The 15,058-nt window shown below is 37.2% G+C and overlaps 1 protein-coding gene across 3 annotated transcripts in view; it reads right to left on the bottom strand.

The window, feature by feature from the left end:
* The window catches only part of Pak2 (p21 (RAC1) activated kinase 2), a 70,086-nt gene that overhangs the window by 3,960 nt on the left and 51,068 nt on the right, over nt 1-15,058 (bottom strand). For all 3 annotated transcript variants that reach the window (XM_074073424.1, XM_074073425.1, XM_074073426.1), the window contains exons 9-14: nt 14,074-14,122; nt 13,510-13,622; nt 11,698-11,815; nt 9,433-9,532; nt 6,862-7,058; nt 344-481 (exon numbers count right to left, since the gene is read on the bottom strand). In XM_074073424.1, coding sequence (XP_073929525.1) covers nt 344-481; nt 6,862-7,058; nt 9,433-9,532; nt 11,698-11,815; nt 13,510-13,622; nt 14,074-14,122 — 715 coding nt within the window. The remainder of the gene's footprint in view (nt 1-343; nt 482-6,861; nt 7,059-9,432; nt 9,533-11,697; nt 11,816-13,509; nt 13,623-14,073; nt 14,123-15,058) is intronic.

Genomic DNA, 15,058 nt, shown 5'->3' with positions numbered 1-15,058 from the left:
CTGTCAGAAAGGGGGTGGGGAGAAGAAACATAAATGTCAGTTTAGAAACAAATATCTTCTTTAACTATTATAGTTCATAACCTGTTTAGTAAACTAAGCAAATTCTCACAATCATACTTTAATAGCTGAAAGTAGAATTGTTTCAGTTTTTCTAATTACATAAAATTGACAGTTAAATGGCCCATGAATACACTCATGCAGCACTGAATGAAACCTTAAATGTAGCAGCTGCCTTACTGCTGGTGATCACTGAATAATGAAATACTGTTAACACAAAGAAAACTTTCTATTGGTACTTAAAATATCAACTTTTCCCCCAAAATGGCATTATTTTCAAATTTACCTGCAACAATTCTTTGGCTGATCCCCTTTTCTCCACATCCATTTCCAAACATCGATTTAAGAAATCACGAAATATTGGGGAAAGTTTCTCTGGATTCTGAAGTTCTGGGGTTCCATTAGTTGCTATCAGATACAAGGCCTAAAAACAGAATAACATCTTTGAAATCCTTAAGGGAGCTTGATAGTATACTTGATTGAGTTTATTTTGGACCGCTTAATTCTTTAAAGACAATCAAAAGTGAGGTTATCATTACCTTGACTCAGATTCTGTATTTTTAAAATTAAATAATTAGTTAACTAATTCTCTTTTTTTGTGGTGCTGGTGATTGAACCTAGAGTTAATGCTAGGCAAGCAGTCTACCTCTGAGCTCCATCTCAGCCCCCTTTTATTTTTAGGTATTTCATTCCTCTAAATTCATTTTAAAAAATCAGCTTCTGTGTGTGGGGGTATTGCTAGGGATGGAACCTACGGTCTTAGCATGTACTGTATCATTGCGCTATTACCCCAGATTCACTTTTTTGTATTGAATAATAAACACATTTTGCTTAAAAAAAACCAAAAAACAAAAAAACCTCCCACCTCTCATACATAAAAATATAAAGGAAATTGACTTCACTGCATACATATGTGGAATTATTATGAAATTATATGTATTAATGTATAATTCAAAAATAAAACACACAAAAAAGAAAAAGGTCTTCAATTCCACTATCAAAATACAGTATCCCATTAAATGTTCTAAAGATTTTTAGTCACTCATTTGGAAGGCTGGGGGTATGGGCTCAAGTGGTAGAGCGCCTGTCTAGCAAGCACAAGAACCTAAGGTACAACCCCAGTACCAGAAAAAACAAACAAAACCAAAATGGTCCCCTCCTACCCCCAAACAGGGTCATGCTATGTAGTCCATGCTGGCCTTGAACTTGCAATTCTCCTGCCTCTGCCTCCTTAGTGCTTGAACAAATGAATATTGTCATGTATGCTCCACTTATTCATCTTCTCCACACCTTCAAATCCTTGCAATCACTGATTTTTTTACTCTTTAAAGTTGAGATATCCTAAATTTATTCATATTTGTATTTTTTTATGGTGTTTAGAGATTGAATCCAGGGTCCATGCATGCTAGGCAAGGACTCTAGCACTGTGCTACACCCCAAACCCACACCTTGGTGGTTGGAATCATACAGTAGATAGCCTTTTTAGACTGGATTCATTCATTAGGCAATATGCATTTAAAGTTATTCCAGAGTCTAATACATCCATGCCATAGGCACAGAATAAATTGTGTTTCATTTCCTTATACGTAAATAAAAAAATAGTTTTTCCAGGTTTTTTTTTGTTTGATAGCTCAGTTCTACTGATGAATAATATTTCATTGCATGGATGTACCAGTCTATTCAGTATTTTTTTTTTCCGTGTGTGCTGGGGATGGAACCAAGATGATAGATAGTATGTATCTACCACTGAGCTATCTCTAGAATTCACTTTTTGAAAGACAGCATTGTTCCAGTTTTTAGCAATTATGAATAAAGATACTATAAACATTTGCAAATACATTTTTGTGTGAACATGTTTCAAATGATTTTGCTTATTACCCAGGAGCACAACTCCTGGGTCACATGGTAGGATTATGTTTAGTTTTGTGGGAAACTGCCAAATTGTCTTCTAGAGTTGGGCATTCCCATTAGCAATGTGAGTTCCTGTTCTACTTCTTCACCAGGCATTTGGGATTGTAAGTTTTTTGGACTTTAGCCACGTATCAATCACCCCAATAGGTGTGTGGCTTAAGAAGTGGTAGAGTAGTATGTTTTACTATTGAGTTATAACCCCAGATGAGAAGATTTTTTTTTTTTTTTTGGCCACAAGCAAAAAAAGACAGCCTAGGTTATATTGAAACTCACTATGTAGCTTAGGCTGGTCTCAAACTTAGGGTCCTCCACCTTAAAACTAATGAGTGCTAGATTAAAGGCATGCCCTCCACACTCAGCAGAAGATTCTAACTTTAAGAAGTCAAATTTATTCTATTATGGATGGTGCACTTGGTGTTTTATCTGAAAATACTGCCAAAACCCAACGGTCACCTAGATTTTCTTCTGAATTAACTCCATTCTAAGAAATCATCTCTGAGATAGCAATTAATTTCATGTTAAGATCATAAGACTGTTCAAAGCCCTCACACCTCCATCAGAAGGGATTAAGACAGAAGCCCATAAAGTATTCTTACTAAGCTACTTAGTACCCTATCCCGCCATCACTAGCTCCCAACACATACAATCTTCTTTCCACTTTGGGATATATATCTCTGTCCTCTTTATCTTCATTTATGTTAATGATTAGGAACAGCCAGGACTCCCTTCACTACTCTAGTTTCTCCACACAAATACCCATGTGGCTTTCCACATTCTCTATACTCTCACTATGCTATGCTCTCTAGTGGCAAGTTTTTCCCCCGCTTCTTCCCTCTCCTACAATTTTGGGCCTGGAGGTGTAGTAAGTACCCTTTCGCCTTCTACTTGCTCTCTGAGATCCTTACTACCCTCTTCCTTCTATAAAACTCAGGCTTAGGATGGCATAAGTACCTTTCCTTATTTCAAACTCATATCAAACCCAAGGTCACTCCCCTCACTCCTTCCTTCTTCAAGATTATATTCCTTTGCACTGCTATCTCTAATATTGCAACTCAACTATTGGCTTTATTCTGCCTCCTATCTTCTTCACTCCTAGGATTCCACCACCAGCTATCCTGACCTCCACTGTACCTAAACCCCACTGATCTTTCCAGAGTCCACCATTCCTTTCTCATGTCACTTCCTTGACCCTCTCTCCACAGCATTTACTTGGGTAAATGTGGTTAAAAACTCTGCCTACTCCTTGCCTATAGCTATGTAGCTAAGTATGGTGGGAGAAAATCACTTACCTATGATACCTGGTATCACTTAAAATTGACATCTGCTAACCTCATGGACTGGTAGGGCCTCCAGCTATCATACTAGACTTCCCCATTCCATTTAGTCTCCAATTGTCCTTTTCCTGTTCTAGGATATACTACATTTAGACTCCTTCTGGCTGTGACAATGTCTCCGACTTTCCCTGTTTTTGATGACTTCAACAGTTTTGAGAAGTACTGGTCAGCCACTATGCTATAGTATAGGATGCTCCTCTACTGGAATGTGCTTGACATTCTTCTTGTGATTACACTGAAAATACAGTCTTGATATCAGAGTTAAGAGTGCCATTTTCATTGCATCCTACCAAAAGTACATAATAAAAACACAATTGATGGTTGATGTTGACCTTATCATTTGGCCAAGGTATTGTCTCTCAGGTATTTCCACTATAAAGTTTCTTCTGCCTTTCCATACTGTGCTCTTTAGAAGAAAGTTACTGTGTACACCCAACACTTAAGGAGTGATGAGATATGTTCCCCTTCTGGAGGGTGGAGTATCCATACAAGTTATCTGGAATGCTTCTGCACGGGTGATTGGTCTCTTTTCCCCCAAAGACTTATTCAGCCAGTTACTTATATCAGAATGCAAATACCTTACAGATATGCCCTTGCAATCCTCCTGCTTCTGAGCAGCTGGGATTATAGACATGTACTACAAGGCCTAGCTCCAATTTTTTTTCCCTTCAGTACTGGGGACCGAACCCAGGGCCTTGCACATGACAAGGACAAGCACTTGACCACTGAGGTATACTCCCACATATGCTCTTTCCAATCTTACTAAAATTACATCCCTGGTAAGAGAGACCCTTACCAGGATCGTGAGTTTTTTTTACCCTCCAGACTCAGCTCCAGCTATTTTACTCAAAGAGTTCACTATGACCCACCTGGGTGCGCACTCTCTCTCTCTCTCAAGTTGGGCAAGGATAGGGCTCACCTCATTTGTTACCCACTTTTACACATCACTGTCCTTTGCTGTATGATGCAGCATTTTGAAAACCATTGTTTCACATACTCTATAGTTTTGTAGATTATTTCAGGCAAGGAGGGATAAACTGGTCCCTACCCTCCATTTTGACAGGAAGCAGATGTCACCACTCACCAAGTTTTCACCAATTACATCCATACTGATCGAGTCTCAGTCCTCTTTTTCTTGTTTTTTTCCTTTTCTTTTTTTCTGGGGCTTAAACTCAGGGCCTCATACTTGCTAGGCAAGTACTCTACCACTTGAGCTAAGCTGCCAGACCTAAATTTTATTTAGTATTTTCAGAACAGAGATGGAACCCAGGGCCTTCTGCATGCTAGGCAAGCACTCTACCACCAAGCTTACCCCCAGCCCTCAGTCTTCATCTTAATTGACATCACTGGAGTTCCCAAACTGATCTCTCCTTCACTTTTTATGCACAGATCCCAGGGCAAATCGTTATCTGGTTTTACCTCCTTCTTTGGCCATTCCTTCTTAAATTTCCTTTGCTGGCCTGTCTCCATCAACTGTTAGCTATGGGGTACCTCAGGGTGCTGGCTGACTTATTGTCTGTCTATACCCACTTCACCTGATGATAACTTAGATAACTGCTATAGCTAAAGAGCCATTCCATTCTTTCTTCCCTCCCTCTTTCTCTCATGCAAACACTCCTTTCAAAACATATCCAGAATCCAACCACTTTTTTCACCTCCACTGACCAATAATATCCTGGTCTATTGTCAATTATTGCCTGAATTATCACAACAGCTAACTAACAACTAAGTAGCTAAAGCAATCCCCTTGAAATGTAAATCAGACCATTTCACTCTTTTGCTCCAAACTCTCCAATGTTTTCCATTTTATCTACAATAAAAGCCAGAATCCTTCCCAAGGCCTTTCAAGGCACTACACAGTGCCTTGCCTGTTTGTTCAATGCACTCTATGATGAAATCCTCAAGACCCTTGACACCAGAACACTTCTGCTTTAGGGCTTTTGCAATTGCTGTTCCTTCTTCAATTTCTCTTCCATCGTTTACCTCCTATGTGCAAATATTTTACCTCAGTGAAGCCCTCTGAAAGTGCCCTAATCTTCTCTGTATCAGTCCCAGCATTTAAGAGTTCATTACTTAATATATTGCATATCATTTTTGTTTATTTTATTGCTCTCTCCTCCCACTAGAATGTAAGTTCTACAAAGGTAGAATTTTTTATTGGTTCTTTTAGGTAGCACCTTGACCAGTGCAATGCACAGGCTGGTACTCAAACTAATACTGGTAAAATGAATAAAGCATGAAACTAGAGGAGGTTTTGAGAATTGGTCTGACAAATGTTATCTAATAAACATATTCTAACTGCTTATTTGAGCTGCAATGTTTTGGCAATGGGGCAAAAAGCAACTAGGAAGAGAGTATCAAAATCTAGTGCCATCTGTTATCTGGCTTTTACTTAGCATAATACTTTCAAGGTACTATAATCTTTACCAGTACTTCCTTTATTTTTTGGCTAAATAAAATTCCATTGTTCATCTGGTGATAGATATATGGGTTGTTTCTACTTTTTGCTGCTGTAAATATTGCTGCTGTTGGCTGGAGGCTCAAGTGTTAGAGCAGCTGCCTAGCAAGCATGAGTTCATACTCCAGTGCTGCCAAAAAAATCCCCCCAAAGCAAAACAAAAAATGCTGCTCTGAACATCCATGTGCAAGTTTTGTGTGAATGTCTGGTTCCTCCCCACTGCCCCCCAAGCCCCTTAAAGAAAGGTTCTTGCTATGTAGCCCAGGCTGGCCTCAAACTTGCAATCCACCTGCCTTGGCCTTCTGAGTGCTGGGGATTTTATGTGTGTGCCACAACACCTGGCTGGACATATGCTTTTAATTCTCTTGGGTGTGTACCTAGTAGTGGAATTGCGAGATTATTCATAACTCAATATCTTTTTGAGGAATTGTGAATTTTTTTCCAAAGCAGCTGTACCATTTTACATTCTCACCAGCAGTACACAAGGGTTACAATTTCTCTACATTTTACTAACACTTATTACTGTCTGTCACTACAATTATTCTAATGAAAAGGGGGATCTTGTGGTTCTGTTTTGTATTCTCTTAATGATGTTGAGTGCATAATGAAAATTTATCAGAGAGAGGGTAGTGAAAGCACTCCACTTCAGTTGCTCGTTATGTACTTGTTGAAAGTCTACTCTTTTGTTTGAATATGGGCTTTAACATTACTATTCATACACCATTCTCAGAGATGTAATCTCTCTTCTCTGTTCTTGGGGTACAGAGACCTGATTGCTGTATTCAGGGCATGTAAACCTAAACTTGTAGGAAAAGGTACCTTAACTGTGTAGAAAAAGGCACCTATCTAGGGTACTTCAACTCTGTAGAATGGATGAGTATATTCTTATATGCAAAGTAAGAAACCACATAGCTTACTATTAAAAATCTGCAAGCTCTTCAGCCAACACATTCAGCTTTGTAACTCAGAAGCAGTATGATTTTTAGATGTGGAGAATAAGGGCAGAGATTAAATTTTATCAACTTTGTATTCTAAATTCTTGTCCACCTAACACAAGCAAGTTCTAAGTTCATGCTTTAGTTAGTGTTTAATTGATCATACCCTTAAGGGATTTTCATTGAGGTACGGAGGCTCTCCTTCAACCATCTCAATAGCCATGATACCCAGTGACCATATGTCAACTTTGGGGCCATAAGCTTTCCGAGTAACCACCTCTGGTGCCATCCAGTAAGGTGTTCCAACCATGGTACTGCGTTTGCTCTGCTCAGGGGTGATCTGGGCACAGAAACCAAAGTCAGCTACAAAACAAAACAAAATATCTAGAGTTAATGGTTTCTAGGAATGATTTTGTCAAAAAAGTTCAGATGATATAATTATATTTTTATCATTCAGCCTGTTCTTTATTTTTAAGAGAATTTAATAATAGCCAGGCTCCAGTGGCCTGTAACCCTAGCTACTTAGGAGGCAGAGATCAGGAGGATCATGGTTTGAAGCCAAATAGTTTTTGAAATAGCTCAAAAATATCCAACACAAAAAGGACTGGTGGAGTGCCTGCCTAGCAAGCAAAAAAAGAATTTAATAATAAAGTGAACCATAATGGATTTAAAATTATTTTCATGGTGTTATTTATGCTCATGTTTTACTTTCCACAACAGAATACAAATTATTAGGAAGTCTGATTAATTAATTCTATCCTAAAAATTTAATGAAATTTAGAGGTCTAAAAGGAAAAACCACCAAAGGTGAACACTAAAACAAAATTAGGTGAAGGTCAGGACATGCAAACTATTTTTGAATAAAAGATAGAAGCCAGAAGCACTTAGTAACCTGTTACCAATTAGGGTTTTAAATATGCAGTTACATATGTATGAATAATATTAATGAACTGCTTGTTTTCTTTAATCTAACTAGGATATTTTGTAAATTCTTTTCTTAAAACTTTAGAGATCTTTCCATATTAGCATATTCATCTGCCTCTTTGTTAAGTTTTTTTTTTTTTTTTTTTTTTTTAAGGTACGGGGTTTGAAATCAGGGCTTTTTGCTTACTAGGCAAGCATTCTACCACTTAAGTCATACCACCAGTCCCATAACCTGCCTCATTTTTAAAACTGTAAACTATTATAGTCATAATATTAGTATGTAAAAATATCAAATTATTTTGCCATTTCTTTACTGTTCAATATTTAAGACAGTTTCAGTTTTTTTTTATTTTTTTACATGTTGCAGAGACTATTGTACTTATTGTAGTACTTATATTCAGTAACTCTATAGACGACTATAAAAAGAGTGTTAGGTAAAATAATATTTACACATAGTATTTCATAATAATCCAGGTACTATTTCAAGTGCCTTATAAGAATGAACATATCTAATCCTCATGCTATGTATGTTTATTGTTTTATTTTATCGTGATGCTAGGGAATCAAGCCCAGTGTCTCGTTCATGCTAAGCAAGTGCTCCTACCACTCCACCTTTACCTCTAGTCCCAAGTGCATTTATGATTAAAATTCTGCTCATTTTATACATGGGGAAACTCAGGCATATATTTTTAGATAATTTACCCAAGGTCATTCATCTACTAAGTGGCAAAGCCAGGATAAAATGTTATCCAAAAAGTCTAATTCAGTTTTCATGTGTCTCCAAGAAAAATGTATATAAATGTCTGTTTATAACTTGCCCAGTAAGATTACTTGAAGTTATCAAACTTATATTTTGACTATCTGATCAAATAACCTATAAAGGATGTAGCCTGAAAAAAACAAAAAGACCACAAGGTGCCGAAAAAGGAGCCAAGCCTTCCAGCAGATCAGGGAAGTAGTTTTTGGTCTTTTTCTTCTTCTTCTTCTTCTTCTTCTTCTTCTTCTTCTTTTTTTTTTTTTTTTTGCAGTACTGGGATTTGAACTTAGGGCCTACAGCTTGAGTCATTCCACCAGCCCTACTTTTGTGAAGGGTTTTTGAGATAGGGTCTCGTAAACTATTTGCCTGGGCTGGCTCTGAACCGTGATCCTCCTGATCTTTGCCTCCTAAGTAGCTAGGATTACAGGTGTGAGTTACGGATGCCTGGCAGTTTTTGGTCTCTTGAAGATGTCTTTTGAATTTTTCAGAGCTGGAAAAATCTCAGTAGCAGAATCCTCCAGAGGGCACAGCTGGAACTGAGGGATTATTATGGCCACAGAAAAAGAAGTATGAGTTAATTTTCCTGAGTTGGATATAGAACACTACTAGAAAAGTGGGTTTTTTTCCCCCTTGTCATCCCTGATTAGGCCATTTTTACAAAACTGAAAGACAATTGAAGAGTACAATGAGAAAAAGTAAGAGATGGCAGAAACAAATTTAAGTTCACCTTTGTAAAACAGCATCATTTTGACAGTAACAGGTATTGTTCCATAGCATTCACATTTTTTACCTCCAAAAAATTCTCTAAGATATATACTATTATTTTCCTTATTGAACATATGATAAAACAGACAAAAAGAGATTAAGTAACTGACTCAAAATTGTTCAGCAATTAGTAGCAGATCTGCTATTTAAACCCAGGCCATCCAGTCCGTATTTACCACTGTATTCCCTTGCCCCTTCATATATTAAATCATTAAAATATTAATAGAAGAGTTCTTTTAGCTGAAAGAAGTAATAAATACTAAATAAACATTATTTCTTCAAGTTACTCACTAAGTTTAACGGAGCCTTCCATCCCCAAAAGTACATTGTCACTTTTGATGTCTCTGTGGATCACTTGATTAGCATGTAAAAATTCCAGTGCCTGTAAACACTGAACAGAAGAAAACACCTATTGGTGAAACAGTCTCCAAAAAGTCTAAGAGAGGATCACATACAGTAGTTATGGCCTGAGCACCACCTCTAGTATTCTGCAGAAAACCCTCTAATAACATTTATAAAGAAAAAAAACAGCAGGGCACCAGAGGCTCACACCTGTAATCCTAGCTACTTGGGAGGTAGATCAGGAGATTCATAGTTTGAGGCCAGCCAGAGTGAAAAAGCAGACCCTACCTCAAAGATAACCAACATAGGCCGGGTGCCGGTAGCTCATGCCTGTAATCCTAGCTACCCAGGAGGCAGAGATCAGGTGGATCACAGTTTGAAGCCAGCTTGGGCAAATACTTCACAATACTCTACCTTGAAAAAAATCCATCACAAAAAAGGGCAGGTGGAGTGGCTCAAGGTGAAGGTCCTGAGTTCTTTTGACAGTACTGTCAAAAGAAAAAAAAATCCTCTCATATGCAGAAGTTAAGAAAATAAAATGTCTTAATTAACAACAACTTCCTCTTCCACCTCTGGTCTCATCCAGAGACATTATTAAATAATGTAGTTCTTTCTTTACCACTGATCTCTCTCTCTCTGGAAATACAGGGTGGCACGAAGTTCACTTGCCATCAATTTTTATTATTGTTTTTGGCCAGCCCAACTACCACAAAACAACACAAAACCCCAACTCAACATAAAAAGCTGTACATCACTTGCAACAGTTTTTTTTTTTTCCTTTCAGCACTGGAGATTAAACCCAGGGACTCATGCTTGCTAGGCAAGCATTCTATCACTTAAGCCATGCCCTTAGACCTTGTTTGTACTTTTTCTTTTTGGTGGTAATGGGATTTGAATCAGAACCTCATGCTTTCTAGGCAGGCACTTTACCACTTGAGCCACTCCACCAGCCCTCTATTTTTAAGATAGGGTCTCTTGCTAACTTTGCCCAGGCTGGCCTGGAACTCCTTGTCCTCCTGCCCATTTCTCAAGTAGTTGGGATTTTAGAGGTGTGCACTACCTCGCCTGGCACAATGAAAATCTAATCCAAAATACTCCACTACTTGTTCAAGGAAAAAGGAAGATGTATTTGGTTATCACAATACATTTACCAAGGATTTAACTAGATTTTTGAAAAAAAATGAAATCCCAGAAAAGTACTTTTACAAATGAGTAGACATAAACTTGTCATTTTTAAAAAATATTGGCACATGGCAGAAAACTCAAGTGAATGGCTATTAGGAGCACTTCTAAAATTAATTATTTTATCAATTGTAGGAGATTTTATTAGAAAAACAAATTCCTGTTCAGTTCTGACCAGCTTTTAAGTGATCAAACATATTTGTTAAGGGATATAAAGTGAACTATTAAAAAGTTCTATTTTCTTCCTTCAACCGAAAGAGTAGAATACAATTAACTCAGAATTAAAATTTTTAAAGAATATTGTCTTTAACACCTTAATAAAAGCTGGAAAACATCATATATACAAAGCTTGTAATTCACTAGAATTGCTAAATCTAAATCATAGATGCACAAGTTTTATTTTTACAATTCTGTCCTCTACAACGATTCCTATAACAGAACACAATAGTATCAGTTTCGATGACAAAAAACAAATTATTAGCTTAAGTCTCATCTGTAGCAAAAAATACAGACAGAAGGAAGACTTGATATTGGTACAGACTTAAGCAATTTGGTAGAATTCTACTGATAAGCCAACAGTAGTCTGGAAATTCATTAATATAAAGAAACATCCAGTTACTTTACCTTTAGTGAGCTTGATAAAACCAGGAGCAAACTTTTTGATAATTAAGGTGAAAATGCATCTTACTTTGCCTGAGAGGGTTCTTGTTTCTACTAAGTGGTGTATTTTTAATGGGACTCTACTTTACTCTCAAAATTCTCTATTTGGATGGCAAACTGTCTATGACCACTCTACTGGAATTTGCCTGTAACTTCTACTCTTCAAAGGTCCATGCTTCATTCCCAAATTATCTTCCACATAAAAAAAAGAGGTGAAGCTCCCATGTGGGATGAAATGGCCCAGGATAACTAGCAGACACTGTGTACAGAGAAAGTATCCCAAACAAAAAATGTCTTGTGTGAACTCTTTCCTCTTTTTACCCCTTGCTAACCACATATCTCACTGACTCATCCCAAAGGAAATAAACCTACCTCTCTGCAAACAGCAGCAATCTGTGCTTCATCCATGCAGGTTTCCGTTACAACATCAGTAAGTGACCCACCAGCAAGGTACTCCATTACCACAAACAATTCATCTCCCACAAGGTAACTAAAAATAGAACATACAACATAATCTTATGTTTTTATTTTTCTAAACACACTGCATCCTAGGTTGGAGAACTAAAACGTTAAGCACCATAATAATAAAACTTGAAAGCTGACATCGTGAGAACCAGGAAAAAATGGAAAGCTACTATGTAATGGCACAGAAAACAAAACAAAACCTGATGTTGCTGAATAATCTTAAAGTGAGAGTTTGCCGACAATTGTCATTTGAGTTATATATAGATTATTCCAATTAGAATGACTGTATAAATGTAGAAATTATTGGTCCTGTTTTACAGATGAGAAGACAGAGGTTAAGTTGGTTGTGGTGACACATGCCTTGTAATTCCATTTCTCAAATCTGAGATAAGAGGATCATGCATTCGGAGCCAACCTAGGTTACAAACTGAGACCCCATCAACTCAACAAAACAAACAAAGGCTTGGAGAGGTTAAGTAACTCATCCAAGTCACATAGCTAGAAAGTGACAGAATGAGAATCTGAAGCCAAGCAGCAATGATTCCAAACTCTAGGGTTTGTCTACGTGTTATGCTGATTTGAAATGCTATTTTAAAAAGCCAGAAAATGTACCTGAAACTTTGTTTCTTTGAACATAGTTCCCTAATGAGGACTAAAGTCTCAAAATATATTACTGTTTCCCCATTTTAAGCAAATTTAAATATGGAAGAAAATCACCTGTAATTCTCTATTATCTCCAATACAACCACTACTATTTCTCCAATAGTCCTCATTTATTCATATATGTAATTGTTTTTTAAAAAATTTATAATATGCATAATTTTCTCTTCTGCTTTTTGTTTATTTAACATCAAATCCTAAACTAAGTGAGCTTTTAATAAATATAAACAATTTGCCCACAACGAACAGCATTTAAAATAAAAACTGGCTGGTCACAGGTGGCTCATGATTATAATCCCAACTACTTGGGAGGCTGAAATCAATAGGATCAAGGTTCAAGGCTAGCTCAGGGAAACAGTTTGCAAGACCCCATCTCCAAAATAACCAAATGGACTGGAGGTGTGGCTCAACCAACAGAACACATGCTTTGCAAGCTCAAAGCCCTAAGTTCAATATCCAGCCTTACCAATCAATCAATCAATCAATCAATCAATAAATAAATAAATAACTGGCTGAGCATGGTAGCACATACCAGTAATCTAAGTTACTCAAGAGGCGGAAGCAGGAGGAAGGCAAATTTGTGCCTACTGTGCTACATAAAGTAAAAACCAATTTAAAAGTTTAAGAGCTGTATGGCTAGTCACCTCTGTGAGTGAAGACCTGAATCATAGTCAATCAGTCTTTATATTTCTGCTCCTGATCATTTGTATAAATATAACTATCATCAGCAGTGTCATTCATTTAACTGCCTTCTCTCACTTGCCAAGTGATATCCTTGTAGAAAAAGAACTGTATTTACAATAATGTGCTATTTTTACCTCTCCTCCTTTCAAGCATATTTTTCAGCCCTGGCATTTTATTTATTTTTTAACTTATTTTTCTACTTTTTTATTGCTGTGCTGGGGGTACACTGCGGCATTTACGGAAGTTCTTACAATACATCAAAACTGAATTCACCCCTCCATCACTCTGCTTTATCCAACACCCAGCACTAAGTGGCCACCCTCCACCACACTATGAGACTACAAGTACCTCAGTGTTTAAAACACTCCCATTTACCTGTCCAAGAAGTTTACAATATTGGGATTCTTTAACTCTTTCATCACCAGAATCTCATTAATGATCAATTCCTTCTTTGGTTGTTTTTGTAAATTAATCTGTTTGATAGCAACCTATAAGAACCAGAATTGCAAAAAAAAAAAAAAAAAAAATCAGAAGTTTTCCTAATTCTCTTAGAAATTAAAAACGATCAGTTAATACTTTAATGTACATAGACTACATTACACAATGAAATTACAACTTATTCACAGTAATACTTTTACTTGCACACTGTCTATGCACTGTCTAAATATGTTTAGTTTTTATTTTGAAGTTGATTAACCAGTGTAAGGTCAGTCAAGCACCCTTTTCATTACAAGGTAGGACCCAGTTTTTAATTTTTTGCTTATTTATAACACAAAACTCATAATTTGTCATATGTTTCTCTGAACATGGGAATTGCTGCAAAATTATACAGATCGATTCTTACAATAAACTCAACTTAACAGAGATTGCTATTGACTTATTTAGTTTGTTCCTACATGAAATGTAATGGTAACATCCAGAAGTATGAAAAACAGCTACCTCCTGTCCCAGTGCCACATCAGTAGCAGTGAAAACTGTACCAGAAGCCCTATAGGGAGAAAAGACAGAATCAGATTTAAGATTTCTAAATCACTACCATTTATAATACCAGCTTTATAAGTGAAAAAAGATTAAAGAACACTTTATATTTAACACCTTTAAGGGAGGTAAAAGCAGGGTGGAGGTGTTGCTCAAGTGGTAGCCCATCTGCCTGGCAAGTACAAGGCCCTGAGTTCAAATCCCAGTATCACCAAGGTGGGGGGATGGAGGGAATGGGAGAGGGCAATCAATCAATCAATAAATAAATGGAAAAGCAATCAAAAAGGGAGGAAGACATAAGAAGAAGCAATCCCTGTAGCCAAAACTTATTTTGAAATGTTTCAGATCTACAAAATGTAGGGAAAAACAGTAAACAAAAGAAAAATATAGCACACACCCAAAACACATTCCTGCTTAATAAACAAAGAACTATAAATAAACTTGAAGGTTTCCTATAAGTTGAGTTCCCTAAACCTGAAGGTGCCCCTTCTGATGGGTGCAGGTCACCTGTGAAGGTGACCTGTACTTGTGTTTATCCTGTCTTTGATGTGCATCATTTCTCTTCTATTTCTGGTACTGGAGCTTGAACTCAGGGCCTACACCTTGAGCTACTCCACCAGTCCTTTTTTGTGAAGGGTTTTTTCAAGACAGGGTCTCAAGGAACTATATGCCCAGAATGGCTTCAAACCATGATCCTCCTAATCTTTGCCTCCGGAGTAGGTAGGATTACAGGTGTGGGTCACCGGTGCCAGGCTTGTTCTCTTTAACTACAAAAGACACAGGTATGTATCTCAATAGAATATATTTGACCCAATTTTAAAACTTCACATAGTTTCATTTTATGTATTTCTCTCTAATGTGGTTATTTTGGTGGTACTAAGGATTGAACTCAGGGCCTCGCACCTGCTAGATAACTATGCTAGCTACCACCCGAGCTATGCCTCCA

Source organism: Castor canadensis, chromosome 5 (assembly GCF_047511655.1).
Source record: "Castor canadensis chromosome 5, mCasCan1.hap1v2, whole genome shotgun sequence".
Classification (NCBI taxonomy): Eukaryota; Metazoa; Chordata; class Mammalia; order Rodentia; family Castoridae; genus Castor; species Castor canadensis.
Note: the sequence above shows the minus strand (reverse complement) of the source record. Positions and strands in the feature narration are given on the sequence as shown.